General features: G+C 33.8%; 1 protein-coding gene across 1 annotated transcript in view; it reads right to left on the bottom strand.

Moving 5' to 3' along the window:
• SPATA16 (spermatogenesis associated 16) overlaps positions 1-24,226 on the bottom strand; it is a 181,155-nt gene that overhangs the window by 102,397 nt on the left and 54,532 nt on the right. Inside the window, exon 3 of the mRNA XM_010947784.3 lies at positions 5,569-5,658. Coding sequence (XP_010946086.2) covers positions 5,569-5,658 — 90 coding nt within the window. The remainder of the gene's footprint in view (positions 1-5,568; positions 5,659-24,226) is intronic.

The raw sequence follows: 24,226 nt of genomic DNA, 5'->3' as shown, positions 1-24,226 counted from the left end.
CCTTATACAATTGGTGTTTTTATGATAAAATTAGACATTTATAAATCTGCAATTTTAAATCTTTAAGACGTAAGAGATGGCTAGAAACTTGAAGCTGTAGTATATTTGAACCTTCACTTTCTCCCTTAAAATCACGAACACTACACCTTACATACGTAAAAGTTGGGTGTGTTGTATAGTCTTATAGTTAGATATTTAACCTAAGCCATGTGAAATGACTAAAAATCTCTTTATTGATATGAGTTTTAGAAATCATACATTAAGAAGCAATATTTTTACAGCGCTTAGGATTCATGCAGCTGTGTCATAGGTAGGGAAAAGGAAAGTCACTTAATGGAGGAATGATCATGCCCGCCTTCCAACATATCACTGTATGTTACGTATGACTGGCTAAGCCTGACCACACTAAAGCTATTCTCGCAACGGTGGACTGCCTCCAATAAACAGAAAGAAAGCCCATCAGGCAGATGGCCAATTTAAGAATAAAAATGAGCCTACACTCGTCATTTAATCTATTTGTAGGCATAAATGAGAACTTATTTTAACAAAAAAACCCTGTGGTGTATTTTTAGCATCTTGCATGGTGAATGAATGGATTTTCTGCTTCCAGTTGAATCAGAACTGTTAAAATAAGCTCCCAACACTACTATCATCTCTTCAGAATCACTTGTCTTGAGTCTACCTGTCAGTATATTCTCCTCCCTTGCAAGATACATAATAATCTCATTTAAAATCATTGAGTTCCATGGCACCAAAAAAGCTGACACAGTTTCTCCCTGCTTGCTGTTGTACTACTACTCCTGAGTGATTGCTTATCTGCGTCAACACCACTGTTTTATGTTTCCAGATTTCTGAACAAACACTTCAATTTATTTTTGGATCACTCTTTTCTTTTGACAGATTGTGATTTATGTATGCATTATTTCCAATTTCCAGTGGGAACAACTTTCATAAGAAAACAACAACAACAGAGCCAAATCCCCAAGTCCCCTGGGTCTCAAGAAACCCACCTACTTCCGTCTCTACTAACCTCTACTATCTTGCTTGTCAGTGAGGGTAGCTATGAATTAATGCATCTTAAAATACCACGGTTTGATTTGACTTAACAGAAACACACTGCCTGGCAAAGAACCCTGGAACATCTTGATACTCACAGAGAGCCCAGACCTGAAGTTTTATACTAATTCTCATTCAGTACTCTAATGTGGCACTCCTTAGGCATAGCTGACCATTCATTTCTAAAATAATCATTATTAAGGAATTTATTGTTTGAGGTTTTCATTGTACACTTATCCAGAGAGCAGATTCTCAGAAAATTCAAGTATTTTAATTTGTCTCAGAGTATCAAAAATAAGATAAAACAGAAACAAATGTAATCACTGATCAGTTAAAATAATGGCAATCCCCAAGGAAAGCCAAAGTCTTAAAGAAGGAATAAGATGATTTTAGAAAGGCTTATTAATGACTAGAAGGAAGGGGATGTTCACAAGGAAGGGATTTTTTTTTTCCCCAGAAAAGGTAAGAGTCAAAAAAAAAAAAAAAAAGAAAAGAGAAAAAGAAATCAGAATAAAAGGCAAATGTGGAGGAGGATGAGAATGGCAGGTAGCCAAAATGGTAAAATCGGAGTGAACTAAAAGCTGCTGTCAGGTTGAGAGTGAGAGAGGCAAAGCTGAGAATTAATTATGAGGGAGAAAACCCTTATTATATCAACAAGCAGACTGATACAGCGTGGTAGCATCTTACCAACTTGTGTTTTTAATCCTGAAAGGTGAATGTAACATGAAATAGCTCTGAGAGCCAATGTGTCATTTAGTGCAGTACATTAAGAAGGGCAAAGATAAGAAAATTTTGGCCTACATATTGTATTATTTAATCTTTCTCACAATATTATATAACTTACATGACATTAAATAATAATATTTCAAAATCAAAGAGCAAATCAGATTTGTTGTAGATAGTAAATTAACTAATGCTATTGAACTTTGTAAAATAACATCTTTTTCTAATAGTGGACTGCTCCTTTTAGACCAAAATCTTCCCCCAGCTGGCTTTGCACAAAATTTGATGTGGGAAAGAATCCTTCCGCTGGTTGGAGGAAGCTCAGCCCTGGCCTCTTGAGGGATTAAATTCCAGGTTCCATTTAGGGCTGGAGAGAAGACTGGATCCAGGCTTAAAAGCTGTGACCCACACACAGCCTTCTGTGGGCTTCAGATCAGCTTCTCAGATGATGAGTTTGTTGAATGACCAATTTGTTAGATTTATAGATATGTTTATCTCCTAAAACTTAGCTTATTGTTACTCTTTAGAAAATTTATAATAATTCTGCAGATGGATTTGAAGGTAGCCAGGACTCCAGAGTTCTGGGCCCTCAGTTTCTCTCTTTGCTTTAGTCTCACCTCTGTGGGATCCAAAGCCCAGACTGTACTGTATTGCCCACTGTCCTTTTCCCTATCTTGGCTTTCTAGTTTCAGAAGATAAAGTAGAATGCTATTCAAATTGCCTCCTTAAATACAAGTTGTTGTAACTGCTATAAACAGTTAAAAATACATTTTATCACATGGGCAAATTTGGTCACTCTCCAAAAATTGGGGAAAGAATTGTAAAAATGATGAAATGTTATAAACAAAAAAAGGACTTTTAAAATATCAGAAAGAAATTAATATGAACTGTTTAACTTTTAAATTTTGGTTATATGAATAAGGAAATAATCATAGGATGTACTATAGAAAGGTAGAGTAATAATCATATACATAAGAAGAATGTATTTATGAGAATAAATCATTCCATAACCTTAGCTTTTAAAAAATTGAAAAATTGCAAAACATTAAAAAATTTGCTGAATGTCTTTATGAGAAATATGTACATAAGAAAATGTATTTCTATTAATTAGCAAGATTATTTCTCAAAATAAGATTTTAGTAAACTTTAAATTTGGTGAATTCTGCAAACTGGTCACTTGGCAAATTGATTCTTCAATGAATTACATTTTCATGAATGGGACTATTTCAGCTTTCTTAAGATGAACTGTGTTTGAAAAACTTGAAATAATTAGCAACATTTAAAAGTCAGTAAATTTCTTGGAAAGCTCTAGATTATTACACTATTTCTTGAAGATTGAAAAATCTGCTACATTGAACCTATATTTCTATACAGGAACATTAGCTGGACTTGAATAAGGCTGCTCCCTTCAGCACGGCCAGTGTGCTCATGACGGTCCTGGTTTATGCTTGTTTTCTTTGCATAATTCTTAATAGTGCCTACTTTCACTATTGCAGTATTTAATCCAAAAAATAAATTGTATGGCCACTCCAGTGAATGAATTCCAGTTCTCCCTAGTTTGTGCACGTTTTGTCTTTTAATTGGCCTCCTTCACACACTATCTGCATAGGCTTTATAAGCATTTCAGTGTGTTATTTCTGCTCTAGAATCCCGCTGTCTAGCTCATGTATGTAGAAATACACAGCTAATTCTTCCTTAGTGACGGATTGGGGGTTGGAGGAAGGATGACTAATACTCTACATGGAGGATTATAATTGCCAAGGAAACCAAGATGAAAAACACTTGTATATGAAAGAAATTGTGTCTGCTTCTGTTGGAAAGTCTACAATGCTATAGCCAACAATTATCAGGAACTTTCTCAAGGAGCATTGTTGAGCTAGTCATCAAATATTATTAAACAGATATATTTATTGTACTGCAGGGATATAAATGTCAAAAGAAATGGAGAGTCACTGCCAATATTACATGGTGAGTACTGACAAATTCCTAATTTTCAACTTCTCATTGTTTATTAATTTGTTTTAGGAACCATTAAGAATTATTATCACAAATTTAAGCCACACAGTTAGGTTAGATACAATTAAGTTATAGTCAATGATATGCTGGTATCTGACTCTCTCCTAAACTCAAAAAGTATGGATTTGTAACATTTGCCAATTTCTGTAGTGTAAATTCTCCCAGCATTGCTAATTTCTCCTACAGTTAACAGCTGAAGTTAACATCTCCTGATATTCCTGAATATTTAACAGTTGACTTCCTAGAGTCTGTACAAGCTTACCCAGCACACCACTAGCAGCTTTTAACTAGTTGCAATCTACTTCTGAAGTTGCATCTAGCTTTTTCCTATTATCTTTCAATTAAATTCAGAAGACACATTAATAAACCTCTTCTCAAGGGAAACTATTTTACAGATAATTGTATCTCTCTATGCTGAACTTATTAGCTTCATTTGTAGCTAATTGCCTTTAAAAAGTGTGGGACAGAAGGAAGCTTACTGTCATCTCTTAAACGTCCTCTCACTCACATAGTGTGTGTGGACAGCCCGTGAGCCATAGGGACAACTCAGTGGAGAAAATACCAACTAGGAAGATGTTGTATGTGAATATGTAAGATAAAACATTTAGGAAAAAAGTATAAGGAAAAATAAAATGTGAAAAAAGAGATTGATAAAGACCTATTTTAATTATTCAAAGTGGACATGAACACAGTTAAATAAATGTTTTGCCATATTGGTTGTTTGACTGCAGAGTGAGAGTAGTTGTGATTATTTCTGCCTTCCATATCTATCATTTAATTGAGTTCAAGTAACTCCTAGGACCATCTTATAAAATGGAATTCGTGTCAAACTCATGGTATCAATTTTATGGAATCATTTCATTATCCACTTAAATTCTTTAAACTTCGTTTTCCAAGAACGGGTCATTTCCAAAAGTTCTAGAGATAGTAGCCACCAGCAACCTGGGCCCCCCGTTCCTGTTACTGTGGGTTTCTCCCTAGTAGTTATGGTTGGAGTACGTGCAGAAACCAGTCACACTTTCCTGATAAATTCCTGGGGTGGTAAAGTGGATGGGTAAGAAACAGCAGGGACCTGTATACTGAGAGATGAAGAAAATTCTTTGAGAGAATTTATCAAAGGGAAGGGGAGTCTGATATGATGAGGTTGACTCGGAGGGAAAAGCCTAAGTTGTTACAGGGGAGAAGGAATTTTGAGCAGAGCCTTCGGGCTGCTGCACGATTCTTGCAATTTTTTGCTGTACGTCTAGGCTCTGGGGATGAGTCTATCAGGAGCTGCTTCACTAGGTTTTTATGAGGCGTATTTTGGGTTAAAAAGACAATACTTTAGGACACCTGTAACAACCCTTGGTATTATAAGTGATGCTGACTTCTCTAGAAATGGGATGCTGGGGTCCTTTTTACGTGGTTGGATTTTATTTCCAGAACGCAAGAAAAAGGTAGTTGCAAAAGTGTGTCATTAACAACCAGGATCAGGAACCTACTTGAGAGCAAGAGGTCAGGTCCGTTTCTCATCTTCCCTGGAAGTTTCCCCATCATTATAAGTGACCTCATGCCTGGAAAGTTTGAATTTTACTAACAGCTATGAACACAGAATGGCTTTAATTAAAGAAAAAGATAGTCAATAATTGTTGGTTTGACATTTATAAGACAATAATTCTGGTAAAATCATATTCCACAAGAGAAATGGAAAGTCCTATTATGCTATTACCAGAAGCTGAGAATAAAATTAATTTAACTTGAAATAAATCTTCACAAAAGTTACAACAAACATACCGAGCAGCTTCTGAATATCGCTCCAGACATCTAAACACTGTTGCCTGACGAAGATGATTTCGGAAATAGGCTGGGTTTAAAACAATGCTCCTGAAAAGATAAAATAAATGCAAATGTTATTAAGCTTTTAAAAGTCAATTACCAGAAGTGTATAGGAATGAAATAACATTCATTCAGTTTTACATCCTATATATTTTAAAAGATACTAATGAATGAATCATTTTTCCTTCCTGTAATTGTCAGTTAAGACAAATAAACAAGCATTATTGAAAAGCCAAGTTTGCATGATGAAAGCCATTTTATTTATAACACTGGCTAACTTTTATAGACATGACACTGGCAAAGAATTTGAATCCAACTTATATTACATATAAGGCATGATTTTTTTAATTATAGTTAATAAGTCAGGGAAAAATCACAGGTAATTTATGGTATGTCTACCTGTAATGAAGGAGGAGATTGTTAGCTGTATTTCAGGTACAAGAAGGGAACTGGAATTTGAGTGATATGCTCATTTGCACTCTATAATTAGGCCCTGGGTCCTTCCCAAGCTGGACAATGTAGCGGAATGGAAGGAGCCCCTGTACCATTGGCTAAGGACTCTGGTCATGACCTTGCCACTTTTGGTAAGGCCCTTGTTCACTTTCAGTTTCCATTTTCTTTTACTGAAATTACAGAGCTTGACTTTTGGATACGATAATCTATCTGTCCTTACTTGCTAATTCTTCCATTATTTCGTAGAATCCTGGAATCTCAATCCAAGTCCAGATAAGAAGATAGTCACCCCACAGTTGCCTTCTTCCCCTGGAGATAAACTGGTAGCCATTCTTCTTCTTGCCTCACTGAGAGCCAGGCACTGTTCAAGGCATTTGATATAATGAGGTGAACTAGACAGATGTAGACCACCAACTATCACTGAATGAGGAGACAGCCATTAGTGAAAGTTTGAAGTGTAACTTATATTGTAACAGTGTGTTGCGTTATTGCCATAAAATACAAAATGTTACAGAACAAATACAGGATTATTAAACAATATTTTTGTGAGCCTGTTTCCACAAGTTGATGAGAATCACTTGGAATTAGTTCATTATTGAGATAAGTGGTTCTTCATCTTTTTTTGAGAGCATTTTTGAGAATCAGATGAAAGCTATGGACTTCTGTTCAGAAAAATGCACGTGAACATGATTGCCCAAATTTGGGAAATTCCTGTGACCCTTTAAAGCTATTCATGAGCTCTAGATTAAAAAAACAGACACACAGATGAGAATAATTCCGTTCCCAGAAACACTGCTTATGGAAAGAGTAAAGTAAAAAAGAAGCACCTATCTGGCTCACACAGAATCATAGAATTATATGATGATAGGATGGATTGATTTGAATAATCTACCTCACTTTAAACACAAGTGAACAGAGTCCAGAAAGGTTAAGGGACCTTTCTAAAATCATACACTAGTTAGTTGCAGTGCCGCTTCAAGTTTATTACTGTTTCCCATCTCTAGCCACAGCACTTTGTATTATACCTTACTGCTTCCCTATGATGATTTCTGAATTAGGGAGGCCTGAGTTAGCAAAGTTTTACTGTATTCTGTGATTTGTAATTTGTACAAATGAATATACTAATCCTCCAAGAATTTTGGTGATTTCTGATTAAAATATTGGAAATTGAAAGCCTATTACATGAGTTTATTCCATATCAACACTGAACTATTAATCTACTACTAATATTATATTAATTCAGAAAAAGAGTATATTTACAAAGCATGTTTGTGTATTTTATTTCTATAAAAGGAATCTTGTAAAATTAGATCAGAGTGAAAAGAATAGTGCTCTGTCTAGGTTTCTGGGTCTTCTGAGTCTGGCAAGAACTTTTTCTTCCACATTGTAGCTAATTCTTTCCTCTTCATTTGTAATCCTTCATTCACTTGTGCATTCTCAGTAAATGTCTGAAGTGTGATGGGACAAAATCCTTACTGCATGGCCATTTCTAGCCTTTGACATCTCTTTGCCCATGATGTGGTATTATGGTTTTACTGAGCTGTTCTCCAGGAATCTTGCTTTGCCAGCTATGTTCTTTTGATCCAAATGGATTTGACTGGAATGAAGTATGGGATGGGGTGGGCAGGAGTAGTGAGAGAAGCATTTAGTAAAATAGAGGGAGAAGGGAGAGGAGGAGTCATCAAAGTGGCTTTAGTGGAGGAGATTTTTGTGGGTCGTGAGGGTTGGTGAGGTAAATGCTGTTGCAGTGTAATTCTTAAAAAGAATAGATGAAAATTTTTCATGTAATTACAAGTTGTTCTTAAGACGTTGAAGAAATACAAGTAGAGGACATGAGTTTAGAAATCACTATTGCTAAACTAACTAGGTTCTTTTAAACTGCGGCACCACCGTGCACTGAACCACATGAATCACAGCTTCATAAGAGGGATGAAAGAAGACCAGGATCCAGTCTACTCTAAGAGGTGGAGGTATAATTATAAAAGGATGCTTAGAAAGTTAGGATGAGATATTATATTTTTGGGACTCATAATTATTGCAGCATTCACAGTAAGCTTATAATATGCCCTATTAGACACTTGGCAAGGAAATGCTTGCAGTGATTGTAAGGCCTAGTTTTTACACCTTTATTAGTTTATTTGATGCTTTCTAAAATGACATATCCTTTCTTTTGTTTTTGTTTTCTTGTATATATGTATATTTTATTGAAGTATAGTCAGTTTACAGTGTTGTGTCAATTTCTGGCATACAGCATAATGACTACCCTTTTAATGGTATATTTTATGTTGTGTACAGCTTGTAGAGGAAATGTTGATTTATCCTTTAAAAAGTTCTTCATCATTTATCATTTGATGCCATGTGAGGAGATCTAGGAGTCTACCTATAACCAAAATGGTCAGTCTAACTGGGCGTAGTGAAAATAAAAACGACTATATAGTTATAATCAGAGCCAGATCTCTGTATTGATTCATTTGATTTTAAGAGAGGAAATAACTCTGATTTTGTTATGCTGATAGGGATTTTGGTAAAAGAACAAAAATTATGTTAGAGTGGCTAAATTGTAGAAGTCAGTGAATTGTTGTCAGAAGAAAGAAGACAGGGTTAGTAGTGGGCCACGAAGGTCCACAGTATTGACTAGCCCTTCTAGGAGAATGGGATCACGTAAAATAATAAATATTATGATAGATAAAAGTTTAATTTCTTTATCTATTTGTTCCCTGTGGTATAGCTTAGCTTTTTATGATTTCTATTTGTGAATGCTTTAACATTTTTTTGTACATTAAAATTCATATAATTTGATGTGTGTGTGTGCATGAGTGCATGTTCTCTTGTTTTATTAAGTCCCAAGGTCATAATGTTGCAAGACCAGGATATAAGTCTATTTGAGTAATTATTAGAGGTGTCTTAATGCACTTGTCAAAAGATTTATCTTTTTCTCAGTGATTTGATGTGTCACCTTTATTATATATTAAGTTCATATGCACACTTAGATCAATGACTGGAGTTTGTATACACACTTTGATCTGTCTGACTCTGACAGAAACAAGTTGTTTTAATTCTTGTCATTAATTTCTGGAAGGGAAAGAACTACCTGGTGTTCTCTTTGTGAAAATTTTATCTTATATGGCGTATTTATTCTTTCTAATGAACTTTATTGTTTTTATTTTTTAAAGATGCAACCCACCCCCAACATTTAGTGGTTTTCATTGGTGTTGAAGGCATAGATTGATTTGAAGAAGAATTGACATGTTTATAACATTGTCTTCACATTCAGGAACATATTTTCTTCTTTATTCAAATATTCTTTTATGTCTCCCAGTAATAGTTTAACCTTTCTTTTATCTTTTTTAACATAGATGTTTTATTAGTTTCTTGTTAATTCTTAAGTTTAAAAATTATAAATGAGAATTATACATGATAATATATCTGCATATATAGTATATATTTGTATATATGGATAGGTATGTAAATGTGTGAGAGAGAGATATATATATACACTCATACACATACACTTTACTAATCAAAGTATGATCAGCGGCACTTGGGAGCTCATTAGAAATGTAAAATCTTGATCCCCAAATCTACTGAGTCTGCATTTTAATAAGACCCTCAGGTGATTTTTATGCATATTAAAGTTTGAAAAGCACTACATATGTGAATATTAAGGATGGGACTTTTAGGGGGGAGGGTATAGTTCAAGTGGTAGAGCACATGCTTAGCATGTACGAGGTCTTGGATTCAATCCCCAGTACCTCCTCCAAACAGAAATAAATAAATAAACCTAATTACCTCCCCCTCATAAAAAAAAAAAAAGAATGGGATTTTAAAAATTGTATTTCCTAACTTTTTATTGCCAGCATTTAGACATGCATTTTAAAAATACTTATTTTTATTCATTATTTAATATTGCAATAATTTAGTTTTATTCTCATCACCCACAAATAATTATGTTTGATACTTCTTTTAAATATTTACATCTTTTTTCTTCTCTTACTGCATAGGCTAATTTTTAAAAGGACTTTTAAGTTAAGTACTCTAGGGATGCTTTAGTATTTCTCTGATAATTATGATTATGGATTAACTTAAAATATTATTTGTCAAGAGTTATTATCAGAAATAAATGTTAAAGTTTTTCAAATACCCTTTGGATCTATCAACATGATTATGGACTTTGTCCTGATCTTTTGTAGGGACGATTTGGATTAATTACTGATTCAAAAAAGCATTAAATAAACAGAATATTAAACTCAAGGATTTAGAAAGTGAATAATAAAGCAGAACTACATCAACAAAAATATCAACAAACAAAATTAAAAAATTTAAAAATTATACTATAATTTTTATGAAATATTATACTGGAATTGAGTTGCCAGAGATTTGGTGTTTTGTTAGTCTTTTTAACCAAATTAATCTTTGATTTAGCTATTTATTCTAATTAATTCTACTGTTCTTTCTGTGTTTCAATTTACTCATTTCAATTTTTATATTTATTAATACATTTTTGTCCTCTCTAGGTTCTATTTTATTATTTCTTTTATTCTTAACTTAAAATTCAATCCACTTATGTTTTTTTCTAAATAAAGAAGGCATTTATAACTATGATTTTTAAACTGATTTTTAGCTTTGACCGTATTCTTAAGAATGATAGAGTATATTTTATTCTCATAATTTTTCCCCAAGTCTCTAATTATAGATTTTAATTTCTCTTTGATTGAAAAACTACTGAGGATAGCACTGTTTGTTTTCAGAAGGGTGGTTTTTCTTGTTATAACTTTTAATATTACTTTTTCACTTTATTATAATGCAAATAGAGACTATGTCTTGTGTATTTCTGCTTTTCATATATATCAAGAGTAACATATAATAGAGTATTCAAATATTTTAATAGCATAAGGAAAAAATAATATATTCCTCATTTATAAGGTATTGTTAGTAACCACTGGGAGTGCACTTACAAGATTTTTAATGATCTAAATAAAACTGCTAGATACATACCTTTACTTCATTCAAGTTCCTCGGGAGATCTTTCTAGACCTAAATTTTAATGGTAATTATTACCATTTCAAAATTCAGTTTGTTTTAAAGGTAATATTATTTCATGTTCTTTTTTCTCATCTTTCTATTTATTATCTAATTTTTAGAAAATTAACTTATTTTAATGTACTTTTATTTAAGTCAGTTTTATTGAGGTGTAATCTACATGCAATAGTATTCACCTTCCTAAAGGGTGTAGTTTGATGCATTTTGACAAGTTTATAACCATCACTCCAATAAAGATATAGAATATTTCCACCCATACCAAAGAGTAGCAATAGAAGCATAAGAATTTCCTACCTATTCCCCCAGGGACAGATGTGTTTTGTTTCTACATCTCAGTCAGAAGCCTGAACTCTGGAATGAGAATGTTAGTTAGCAAGTTAGCACTCCTTCCAGAGCTTAAGGCTTTAGCTTCATATGAGATTAGGGATCAGGGAAGCAATTTCTTGTTGAGGCAAATGCCTCAGTCCAGTTCTCTTTACTTAGCTTGGTCATTATCAAAGTAAATTAGCAGATATTCATCCACTTGAATGACACTCTTCTTAATATCTTAGTAAAGTGCTGCCATATGCTTTTAGAAATAGTTGGTAGATCTAGAGAATGCCAGGGATATGAAATATTTTTCATTTATACAAAGCATGATATCCTTGTGGATAAGATGGTGACATTTATGCTGGCTAATGGTATCATTCAGTAGATGATAACTTGTTGAACAACTGATTGATATTATTGAAGTATAGTCTGGATTATTATGAAAGAATAAATTTAATGGCTTGTCCTTAGCCCTTTTTGTGGACAATATTTTCATTAGTAACTATGATTAAGAGATTGAAAGGATGACTATAATTTCTTCTTAATGGCATATGTTTTATCTAACAAAGAACTAATATCTGATGACAGAAGCAAAATTCAAAATGACATGTACTGGCTAAAAATCTTATGTTATGAATTTTAAAAATTTGTTCTACAAATATAACCATGGCTTGAATGTGACCGTGTGGAAAAAAATCTGAATATTTTATAAAATTACAAGCTAACTGTGATAGGACAATATAATAGAGTTACAAAAACTGTATGTAAAATTTATTTTAAGTGATCTAAAGGCATTCTGTTCAAGTAATAAATTATATTTTTACTGAATTGTTCCTTAGCCATATAGGAGACATATTTATGGGAATTATCACTATATTGAAGTGTGTCTACAGTGTTCAATGGATCTAGAGAACATAGTGTGTCAAGAATATTGAGTGAAATTGCTATGTTTAGAGAGTTAAGATTAGGGGAGACTAAGTAGGTACTTTCAAACACAAAGACCTGTCATGTAGAATATAGATTAATTATTCTATGTACTAACAGATGAAGTCAGGCAAAAACCAATACTGTACAGTTACAAATAGTTCAGTTCAACATAAAGATGGACTTAATAACCAATGCTGCAGGCTTTGAGAAGAGTTTCCATTTACTGGAATAACTTAAGTGATATTTAGAATGCCATCTGTCAGGATGTGTAGAAGAAATTCTTGACTGAGTGGGAGATTACACTACATGACTTTCAGGGATATTCGTAAAAATCTCTTAGAATACATTGTTGATCACTGTGAAGGGTCTGAGGTTTTCCCTCCTTGCAAGTAACAAATTAGCATGATATAGTTTCATGGATGCTTGTAGAAGACATGAACCTCCAGGGCCAGAGATTTCTTACTCAGTCATAGCAGTAGCCAGGACATCAGTCTTTTGTTGTACCAGTTCCTTAAGCCACAATCCCAGATGGCAAAGCCAAGAAGTCCAGGTGACACCTTCACATTGCAGTAGGTTGCATTACAGGAGAGGAATCCTAAGCTTAGGGAATGTAGATCTTTTATAATGGATTTTAAGCATGGCTGTTTGTAGGTTGAGAGGGAGACACTATCTTCATCTTCTAAGACTGTAAGCAGACATGTCTTTTCTTCCAAGGTTGTTTACCATGCAGTCATCTTTGAAAAGATAGTTCAGAGCAAAGGCCAGTCAATGCCTTGTCCATAAGACATGCAAAAATTCAAGAGATCCAAGGAAATTGTCTCCCTATATAGATAATTTTTGTTCAGATATACAAATTGTATTTGTTACATTCATGCCATTAACAAATAAAGAAGGATTCTTAACAAGTTACATAATTAAAATATCATAGGAAAATTAGGAGAATACCTAATATTGAAGAATGAGTGATTACATTATTATCTATTTATATTCTGATTTAGGTAGATTTTAAGGTAGCTTGTAGAATACTTAAGAGTTTAAATCAAAATAAAAATTACTTAGAACAAAGGGAAAACAGATAAATTGGACTATATAAAAATGAAAAACTTCTGTGCATCAAAAGACAGGATCAACAGAATGAAAAGGCAACTGTGAATGAGAAAGTATTTACAAATCATGTATCTAATAGGGGATTAATAAATAGAATATATAAGGAACTCCTAAACCTCAACGATGAAAGAACAAACAACCTAATTAAAAAAATGGGCAAAGGACTTGAATGGACATTTCTCCAAAGCAGATATATAAATGGCCAATAAGTACATGTAAGAGATGCTCAACATTAGTAATCATTAAGGAAATACAAATGAAAAATACAATGAGATACTACTTCACACTTGTTAGAATGGCTACTCTTAAACAGAAAATAACAAGTGTTGGCAAGGATGTGGAGAAATTGGAATCCTTGTGCACAGTTTGTGGGGATGTAGGATGGTGCAGCTGCTGTGGAACAGTATGGCAGTTCATCAAAATATTAGAGATAGACTTACTATATGATCTAGCATTTCCACTTCTATGTATATATCCAAAAGAAATGAAAGCAGGGTTTTAAAGGTATGTTCCTATGTTCATAGCACTATTACTCAGAATAGCCAAAGGTGAAAGAAACCCAAGTGTCCATCCACAGATTAATGGATTAATATAATGTAGTATATACATATAATGGAATATTATGCAGCCTTAAAAAAGAGGGAAATTAAGACACAAGTTGCAACATGGATGAACCTTCAGGACATTATGCTCAGTTAAATAGGCCAATTATAAAAAGACAAATACTGCATCATTCCATTTATTTGAGGTACCTTGAGTAGATAAATTCATAGAGACAGAAAGTAGAATGGTGGTTCCCAGGAGTTGTGGTGTGAGGGAAATAGAGAGTTGTTAAATGGTATAGGGTTTTAGTTTTGTAAGATGAAGAGTTCTGGAGATTGGTTATACAACAATGTGAATGTACTTAGCACTACTGAACTCCACATTTTTAGAATGGATAAGATGGTAAATTTTATGTTGCATGTGCTTTATCACAATTAAAAATGAAACAAAAAATAACTGAATGATGAAAGCAAGATTAAAAGTAGGGGAGCTAAGGTTACACCTGGATGAGGTTAGTACACAAAATACGTGTCACAAGAGTCTAAGAGTTTAAGTTGAGATGGACTACATGTTTTCATCTAGGTTTACTGATAGCTAATGGAAAGAGGAGCATAAAGTTTGTTTTAAACAAGCCACTTGTGCAATTCAAAAATTTCTTGTTGTACAGTCAGAAAGATCACTTTATCCAAAGATGCCCTCTAATGTAAAAATCTGTCTTCAGTAACAGATTTACAGAAGAATCAGCAATTGTTCCATGTGGTTGCTTCTGAGAGCTTCTTTCAACATAGGCTGTTGGTATAATACCAGATCTCAATCTAGTAACCTAAATTCCTGAGTAGGTGAAAGGAATTGTAATGTAAAGGGAACTTATGCAGTAATGCCATCACTACACAAAGATTCAGTGAAATCTTAATTCATTGTGTCTTACTTGGTCACTTGGTTCACTACAAAAGATTGATGATTAGAATTAAAAGCCAAAATAAAGTATAACAATCTTCAACGTACTGAGAAGAATTGAGAAGTCCATGTACTCACTTTAAATATCTTACATTGGCAAGCAAGATAGAACAATGAAATGACCCAATTTAATTTACATGGGAGAAATTGCACTATTTTATAAAGTATTAGAGCATAAAATTAGAATTGAAGGCATTGGGTTTCAAAATAAGAAAATTACAGTATATTATTGTCAAAGTACATAGCTCTGCCAAAACAGTGGCAAAGTATGTGTTTGCACAAACATGAAAGTAAAACCTAATTCTTTAAGGAAACAACAAGAAATCACTCTCAGCTATTTCTTGAGATCCCAGCATGACACAGCAGAAGAAAACAAGTTTAAAGAAGAAGCCAAGCAGAGGGGGTAACCTGAATACTATCCTGACCTTTCACCCATCAAATTACAATTAATTATATGCAAAAAATATTCAATTATGGAATTACTCAAGTGAGCAGCAAACACCTAATTTCTTGACATAACGAAGAGTCAATGGGATAAATACCTCAAAAATGGCTATTTTGTCACAGTACTGAAAAATATATGTTTAGAAGGGAGATGTTATATCATCTGTCCTCTTTATAGAGCTAGTAGTGAGTGCACATTAAAGAATGATTACCATCTATGTTTAAGTATATTTTTAGCATTTGAGAATGAGATTTCTCTGTTTAGAAAAATAGAGGGAAGATTAAAGGATTCAGGTAATAAATTTAATAGGTGATCAATACCAGGAAATATGAACCTTTAGAAAGAGTTTTTTTTAGGTCTTCCATATTTTTCCAGATTCAGTTTAGTCTTTCATATTCTTCATCAACATTGATATCTTTAACTAACATGCATCAAATAATTACTTAAAATTATTAAAAATAGTTAAATTGAGATCTTATCTAAAGATTTAATAAATAAGATAGAGATCTTATCTAAAGATCTCTACTGGATCTTTAGAAGTGTGCAGTGATATTCCTTTTTTGAGCAATGAAGAACATTTTTTTCTCTTCATTTTTTTTACTTTCTTTTCAACTCTTATTAATTACTCTTTATTAAAGACCTCTCCATAACAAGAAATAATGCTCAACAGTATTATTTATCTTTATATGTGCAGCATCTAGCAAATGCATAGCGCATAATGGGCACTCAATGGATGTTTGTGGACTACAGCAATGTTACCGGTGGCTGAGCCCACTAATGTTATCTATGATTTGCTGATGAGATTTACATCTCTTGTGACCTGTATATACCAGAGTCCTCTCTCCACTGACTTTTGTACCTATGTCCCAGTCTAACTTCAGCTTTACATAATTTCATCTACTTGTATTCAGATGTGATGAGGAATGAAAGGTCATCTTTGTAGTTAAAGGATATAGAGATATACCTAAGTAGACTGTTTGAAAAAAATTCTAATGCAAAATTATTTTTCATAATTTGAAAACCTGAAAAAAACCCCACATTTTTGTAGTCTGTAATTGTGTCTTCCCATCTTTTTCTCTATCTGTCAAATGCTTAGACAGAGTAAATATGAAATGGGTTCCCATTTATTTTTCATCTACATTGTAATCCAAAGACTGTCCAGTAGAAGCTGTTAGTAAATCACTTGGTCAGTTCTCCCAGCAAAACATTCTTTAAGGAATACAGTATATCAACCTATCTTTTGACATTCTCATTTTTTGTTCTTGACATTTCCTCTTAAAAAATAATACAGTGTTGGCCCTATTATCTTTTCTGCAGGGTTTGTGAACCAAATACCAACTATCAACTCTTTTGTAGAAAAGCTACCAAGATTAAGAAACCAAAGATGCAGATGTAAAGCCCTATTCATTTGTCTGTGTAATGTTGAGGGGGAGGAGGGTGGAGAAGTGGTGGTGGTGGTTCAAGAACAGAGTGACAAATAGCACATGCTTTTTTCTATTCTCTGTGTTACTCGGTGGGATGCATTTTAGAATGATTGCTTTGAAAAGTACAATTAATAAATTCCCCTCTGTTCTAACCTACCAGAACTTAACTTATGATTCATTCAGCAACAATTATTGGAAGTAAACTACGTTCCAGACACTGTACAGGTTCTACAGAAAAGAGCCAGAAGGGTAAATACATACTTAAACTAGTATTTTGAGTAGCCTATTGTATGGAAATAAATGTCTGTCTGCATTCTATTCTTTTCTTATGCTGCCTTCAACTAGCAATTATGCAGGAATCTTTAAAATGAGATGAAATAAATTATAGTGGTGTCTACTATATAGTTTTACTGGATAATGAAATGGGATGCTTGTTTCTTTTTAAGTATGAGAATTAGAGGGATTTTTCATACCAAAATAAAAACCATTCATATATCATCAAGTATTTAAATTATTCATATTAACATCATGATTTTTTGAGACTTGTATTAGAGACTAAAAAATGATATCTAGATAACAATATTTTACCTACTTTAAAGCCCCCCTTACCTCCTATGCAAAAGGGGAACTATTGATGTGATTCTTATGCTTTGTAAGACTATTGGACTTCTGACATCATCTCTGGTTTTTCTTTAATGAATTAATAGAATTAATGGGCCTTGTATTTATGTATACAGTATCCATACCAGCTAACCCCCTAGATTATATACTGTAATATAGTTTACAAGTTGAAAGCCAAAATTTGAATTGGATGTTGACTTTGATTTTGGGAAAGGCTTCTCAATGTTGGTTGGATTTAAATGTTTAGTTATAGACCAAATCACCATTACTCAGAATGACTCCAATTAAGGAAGTCTACTAATTACTAATACTATAAATGAGAATGTTAATGATTTCTCTTTGAAATTCAAAGGGATCTTCTAATATGCTATTTAATCCTTTCTTTATTGACAAAGATGATTAAGTCTCCTGTTTTGACATTCTGATCTCATTAGCTCCAAGAATTGAGTCGCAACCTATTGTGACTCGTGCCAAATGAAGTGTCATCTCACGGTACTTTGGAAATAATATATTTTCCAGATATCTTTAAAAGTGCTTCCCATTTGAGTGAATATAATTACAACAGCATATTTTGTGCTTCTGTTTAAAAGTTATGTTAGGTACTAAGCGACTAACCTCCAAAAGAAGTGTTAATCCAATTGTGAAAAATCATAAAAATACACACATAGCTAACAATAAATAAACTGAAACGTGAAACAGTTAAATTGTGGGCTGCATACAAAGGAGATGGAAAAAAACCAGAAGTTTTGTGTAAAGGATCTGAAATGACAGGAAAATGCAAAATTTGGAAAGACATCAGGAGGAAATGAGTCTTGAGCTGCACTATGAAATGATCACATTTAAGGAAGAGAAGTAGAAAATCCAAATTAGAAGAGTAGCCCCAAAATGACTTGGTGATAGAGGATGGTAAACCATATTAAAACTGCCATGTAAATTTGCTTGGCTAAAGTAATAAATTCACCATAGAGGAGGACAGGATCCTATTAAGGATTTGTTCATTAGTTAAAAGATTTTTAATTTTGTGGAAGAAATTTCTAATGGTTCAGCAACTACTAAGCAAGCACATGATGGAAGGATTTTTTTAAGTATGACAATCATTGCAACTATTTTGAAAAAAGTTGAGAGATACAAAAGCTGGGAGGATACTGAGGATGCTATAAACTAGTATAGTGGTTCTCAAAGTGTGATCTGCAGATTGCCAAGGTGGTTTACAATATTATTATTATTTTTATAATAACATTAAGATATTCTCCTTTTTCACTGTGTTGATATTTGCACTGATGTTGCAAAAGCCATGGTGTATAAAACTGCTGGCTCTTTTGCTGGAATCAAATCAGTGAGAGGAAACTATTGTAGTAGACATCGAGAGTATTCTTCATCATTGTATGCACTTGCCTCCCCCAAATTGTGAATCTCAGCCCCTGAACACATGTCTTTTTAATACTTGACATGACTAGATGGGACATATGCAGAAAGCACTTCTCTCCTGCTCAACAAACTATGATGGCTTCTCGAGGTAAAGCATTTGTGCACTCATGCCATTGTTTGCACTTGTGAGCTGACTTAGCTGCTGTTTCCACAGAACACCATGTTTTACTTGGAAGAACAAATAACCAACTATGATTATCAGACTTGGAATTTGGCAGACGTTTCTTGAAAATGAAATAAGTGTGCCTGTCACTTAAAGGAACACAACTGACAGTATTTATTGCCAGTGATAAAAGTTTGAGCTTTCAAGCAAAAATTAGAATTTTGGAAAACTTACATCCGTCAGTGTGAACTTGACAGCCACCCAATACTTGAAGACTTTTCTGATGATATTAACATGTGCAGTTTTAAAAATTTACTATGCATAATAGAAATCTGAAAATGATGCATTATTTTCCAAATAACCAATGTATGATGTTACTAATTCATGAGTAGGTAAACAATCCATTCAAAGTGTAAGGAAAACTAGTGGTTTTTAATGAAACAGACTATTAATTGATTGATTCAACTTCAGAATCCTCATTGTAATTAATCTTTAAGAAACCACAACTTGTTAAGTCTTGGTGTGGTATCAAAGAAGAATATTCAGGATTATCTGAAAAGCCTATTAATATTCTCTTTCCTTTTCTAACTATACATCTTGTGTCAAACTGGATTTCTTCAAATAGTTCAACCATATTGTAACAGATTGAATGCAGAATTAGATACGAGAACTCAGTTTTCTTTTATGATGCCATACGTTAAAGAGATTTGCAAAAATGTGAAACAATGCTACTCCTCTATGCATCTTAAAAATACTTATTTTTCATAAAGTATGCATTTTATGTTAGCATGTAATGGGTTTATTGTTCTTAAATGAATAACTATATATTTTTAAGTTTTTACATCTTAATTTCTAATATGATAAGCATTTATAAATGTAACCCACATAAAGCAAAAACTCTTTGGGATCCTCAGTAATGTTTGAAAAATATAATGAGGTCAGAAGACCAGTTTGAGGACCACTGTAAAAGTAAATAGTCATATTTTGCATTTAGGCTCTAACTATAAGAGTCAAGATAAAGGGGAACATGGAGCATACTTGTTTAATAATTTGCATTATATCAGTGCATCCTTTTGCCCTCCCTCTTAAAACCAAAATACTCCCCACCCCTCTTTTGGGGGGCATGTACATGTGACTTTTCAATGTTACTCTCTTTTTATTTTCCTTCCATAAAACCAAAAACGATTTTCTCAAAGCCTGTATGTATTGAGCAGGTTCTACAAGGAAAATTTATGGGAAATGAAAGTCTAAAAAAGCAAAAAGATTCAGGTTAAACATCTAGTAAAGTTGTAGATTAGATTTCTTTCATCTGCTTATCTCTTATTGTGAAACACTTAAAAAATTACCAAATAGTGCTGTGAAATTAACTGTCTTCAGTGGGAAAGTTCTATTTGCTATTAAAAGCATTAATAATTGGCAATATCATAAGAACATTTATATCTAATTACAAAATTATTTTGCCTCAGGCGACCTGGGAAAGGCACGTGGCCTGCATTTTCTCCAGTGAGGAAGGTTCATATGATATGTATATGTCACAACTATGACCTGTGCCACCAAGGAGTCACCTCTTTTCAAACTAATGATGTTGTAACTTAACATATGACTGCTCTTCAGACTTCTATGAAAAATCAGCAAAGGTCACAGGATGAACATGAGGAATTCTTGCCATAGCAACAGAAGATGAAATGAGGGAGGGTTTAGGTAAATACACCAGTCACAGTATAATCCCAGAATTTGCAAAATGCTTGTTGAGGCTAATAGTCTGTTGTCAATGATTATAAAATACTCATGGAATCTCCGGGAAAATAACCATATCCATGAAATACAGCCATAAATTGTGAAAAGTAAAATGGATAGTGGAGTGGTACTTTTATTTATAAGGTAGTCAGCTCTTCTAAACTATGAGAAAACCGTTAGATAATAAGTCAGGGACACCCAACAAGAGATTTTTATCTGGAAAAGAAGAGAAAAATTTAATTATCAAATGCAGACTGACAAGAGCTATAAAATGAACAGGTGTGGGCATCTAGGCTGTGTTTTTCACCTCCTCCAGTAAAAACTGGTTGGTCCAGGTTTGTCTCTTGCTACTTGTAGCCCTATGTATAATGACCTATTTAGTGACTTCCAGGTGCCAAGTACCCCAGGAAAGACGTTTAGGACTGAGAGTGTGAGAAAACATAGGGGAAGTTGCTTTGAGCATAAGACTCAAATGATAATCTTATGCTTTAGCTTGGGTGAGGCAGCATCTATAGGAATAAGCTTTAGTCCCTAATAACAGTGTTGGTTAAATTTGGAAATGTGAGTAGTCCTCCATTTTCCCTCAAAGTTAAGTGTTTCTAACATTTTTGGACATCTAGTATTCACCAGGAAGTTGTATTTCCCTACATTTGCTTAATTTTTGTATTGGACTTAAACTAGTCCATTTTTTTAACTACTTGTGTGGAAATCTTTTTGCATGTAAAGGAAACAAATTAAGAGGCTAAAAACAAACATCCCCATGGGTACCATCAAAATAGTTTTCACTTTGTTGATGAACACTGGGTAGACTGACTGTTCACACTGTTAACTAGAGCAAATGTGCTCATGAAAAGAAGTTTGTGAATTCTAGAATCTTGTAAAATTTCAGGTTGGTCACCTGATGTATTTGAAAATAAAACACAATAGTGACTTTAAGGTTAATATCCGCACAGATATTCCCCATTTGCAAAAATCTTTCATTTCTTTAGTATCATTTTACCCCCTTTACAAGTGTTGAGGAAGATATTGTTATTATCCCTTGTTCAGAGATACAGAACCTGAGGCAAAGAGAAGTTCAGTGACTTGTGAAAGTCAAGGTTAGTCACTGGTATGCAGAGATTCAAAACCAGGCCTTTGGTTGCTCAAGCTTGTTTCACTACCTTACAAGGAAAGTTTCAGCCCCTCTGTTTTTCTTTACTTGTTATAACAGAATTAGTCATTGAAAATCTAGAACTTAAAAAAAAAAATCAATCAATCTTGCAGCAAGTAGAACCAAATATATCTTGTCTTTCTTATTATGTGTACTTACCCCAGGCCACACCATTTACATATTTTAGAACATTTCAGTGCTCTAAGTGAATGAATGTACATGAATGCTTTTGATGTCCTAGTGAAAATTTAACAGAAGTTGCAGAAAGGCTAAATCACTTGTTCAGCTCATCAGAATAGATTTTAAAGCTGGTGTATTAGAAAGTAGGAAACAGATATAAAAAAAATCCTCTTAAGTAAGAATAAACCCACCCACAAGGAGTGTCTCTGCAGCCTTCTTGGCAGCTTTGAGGGCCCAACGAACAACATTTCCTGAAGGTGGTACTCAGCATGGGAGCTGTGCATTAGCACCCCCTGTTCTGTTTTCCAAGAACCGCACGGAAATCAAAAGCAGGGGAACAAACCAACAATAACTGATACGTTTAAAGTCTGTGGAGAGGTCCTGATTTTACTCCATTGCATTAATATACTGCTTCCTCATTTATGAACCATTTTTATATCGGTGAGTAAATGGGAAGGAAAGACAAAAGCTGAATAGATATTGACCTCAGAACAAAGGCTAGGCTAAATTCTTAGAAGAGAAAGAGTGGAAGCTAGAATAAGACATAAAACATCAAGCAGGATGATTGTAAACTAAAATGCAGTCGACTTGAACACAAGGGTAGAAGAGCCATGGAAGGGGTGACAGTGTAATGGAGGCAATTCAGGAATGATGGAGGTGGGCTTATTTTAATTAATCTGTTGTAGGCTTTGTTATAATGAAAAATTTACAAATATAAGCATGAATGATTATAAATACATTTAATATAAACAGAGTGTGACCTTTTTAATCACATCTTTTGCAACTTGGACAGGCAACTCAAGAAGTCTGATCCAGCTGCAGAATGTGCCTATTACTGAAAACTCAAGAAGGGATCAGTTTCTTTTTGTTTTGGTTTTTTTTTTTTTGCCTTTGCTATGCATCCAAATTTTCCTCTCTTATCAGACATAGTCATTGTTTTCTCTTCCTCCTCCTTCCCTCCCTCCCTCTCCTCCTCCTCCCCTCCTTCCCTCTCCTCCTCCTCCCCTCCTTCCCTCTCCTCCTCCTCCTCTTCCTTCTCCTTCTTCTTCAGAAAAGAAATTTCTAATAAGATGTCTGAGCCATCAGCGTCCTATTTCTTGTGTTAATGACTTTTGGACACTTATACACGTACATTCCTTGGGTAATACATGACCATGTTTAATTGTTTTTTGAAATTCATTTGCTTTAATCTTCATTTTTTTTCTTACTTATTTATTCATTTATTTCACAAATAAGGCCACGTATTTTATCTTACAGGGATATTTTATTAATTCATGTGCTGATCACAAAGAAGAGGCAGGCTTCAGGTAAAAGGAAGGGTGAAAAGCGGTGATGCATGTTAGAACAGAGTCTTGTGATTTAAAAGCTGTGTTGCATCAATATTGTACAGTAGACTTGCCAGGCTAAGTATTATTATCCACAGATCACATGTGAGGTAATCAAAGCTTTAAAAAAAAAAAAACAGTGAAATGGGAGTTGAATCTAGGTTTTGTAATTTCAGGGACAATGCCCACCACATGTCACTGCTACCTCAGTCTGTATGGTAACCCCTTCAGATTTTAAAGATGCTATGATTCTCAATATTTTCAGGATGAAATGTGATGACAGTCAGATTTTTTAGGAGAAAGAAAAATCACTGTGATATCATAGGTTTGCTAGGATGTAGTTCCTTCATCTGTAAATGTAGCGATGAACCCTTCCCAGGAAGTTATTGGAAGGATTAACTGAGAAAGCATATGAAGTGCCTAACACACACCTACTACATCGTAGGCATTCAGTAAGTGCTTGTTCTTGTTCCTGCTGGAGAACTGTTTCTCACTGTGGTCAACTTTACACTGTATAAAGATATTGTGGCTGTTTCCTGCTGTATGGTACAGTGAACATAATGCCTTTCCACAGAAATTGGCATTTTTTTATATTCTTTTTCAGGTTAAAAAGAAAACTTGGAGTGTCTAATATAATCCTCAGTGGAAGCATCTTTTTATAGGTAGATATATTTTCATGAGGATAAAATGGCAAGTGATATAAAGGTACTAATGGTCCATACAGTATTTTAATATGCCTAACTTCTCAAAGAGGCAGAGTGCCTGCTTGCAAGAAGTCCAACCAGATATCCTTAAAATGGCTTTGCCATGGTTTCCCTTTGTTTTCTCCACACTTGCAAGCTCATACAAACATACAAGTATACATGA

This window comes from Camelus bactrianus, chromosome 1, assembly GCF_048773025.1.
Source record: "Camelus bactrianus isolate YW-2024 breed Bactrian camel chromosome 1, ASM4877302v1, whole genome shotgun sequence".
Lineage (NCBI taxonomy): Eukaryota > Metazoa > Chordata > Mammalia > Artiodactyla > Camelidae > Camelus > Camelus bactrianus.
The sequence above is the reverse complement of the archived record's forward strand: the minus strand, read 5'-3'. Positions and strand labels throughout refer to the sequence as shown.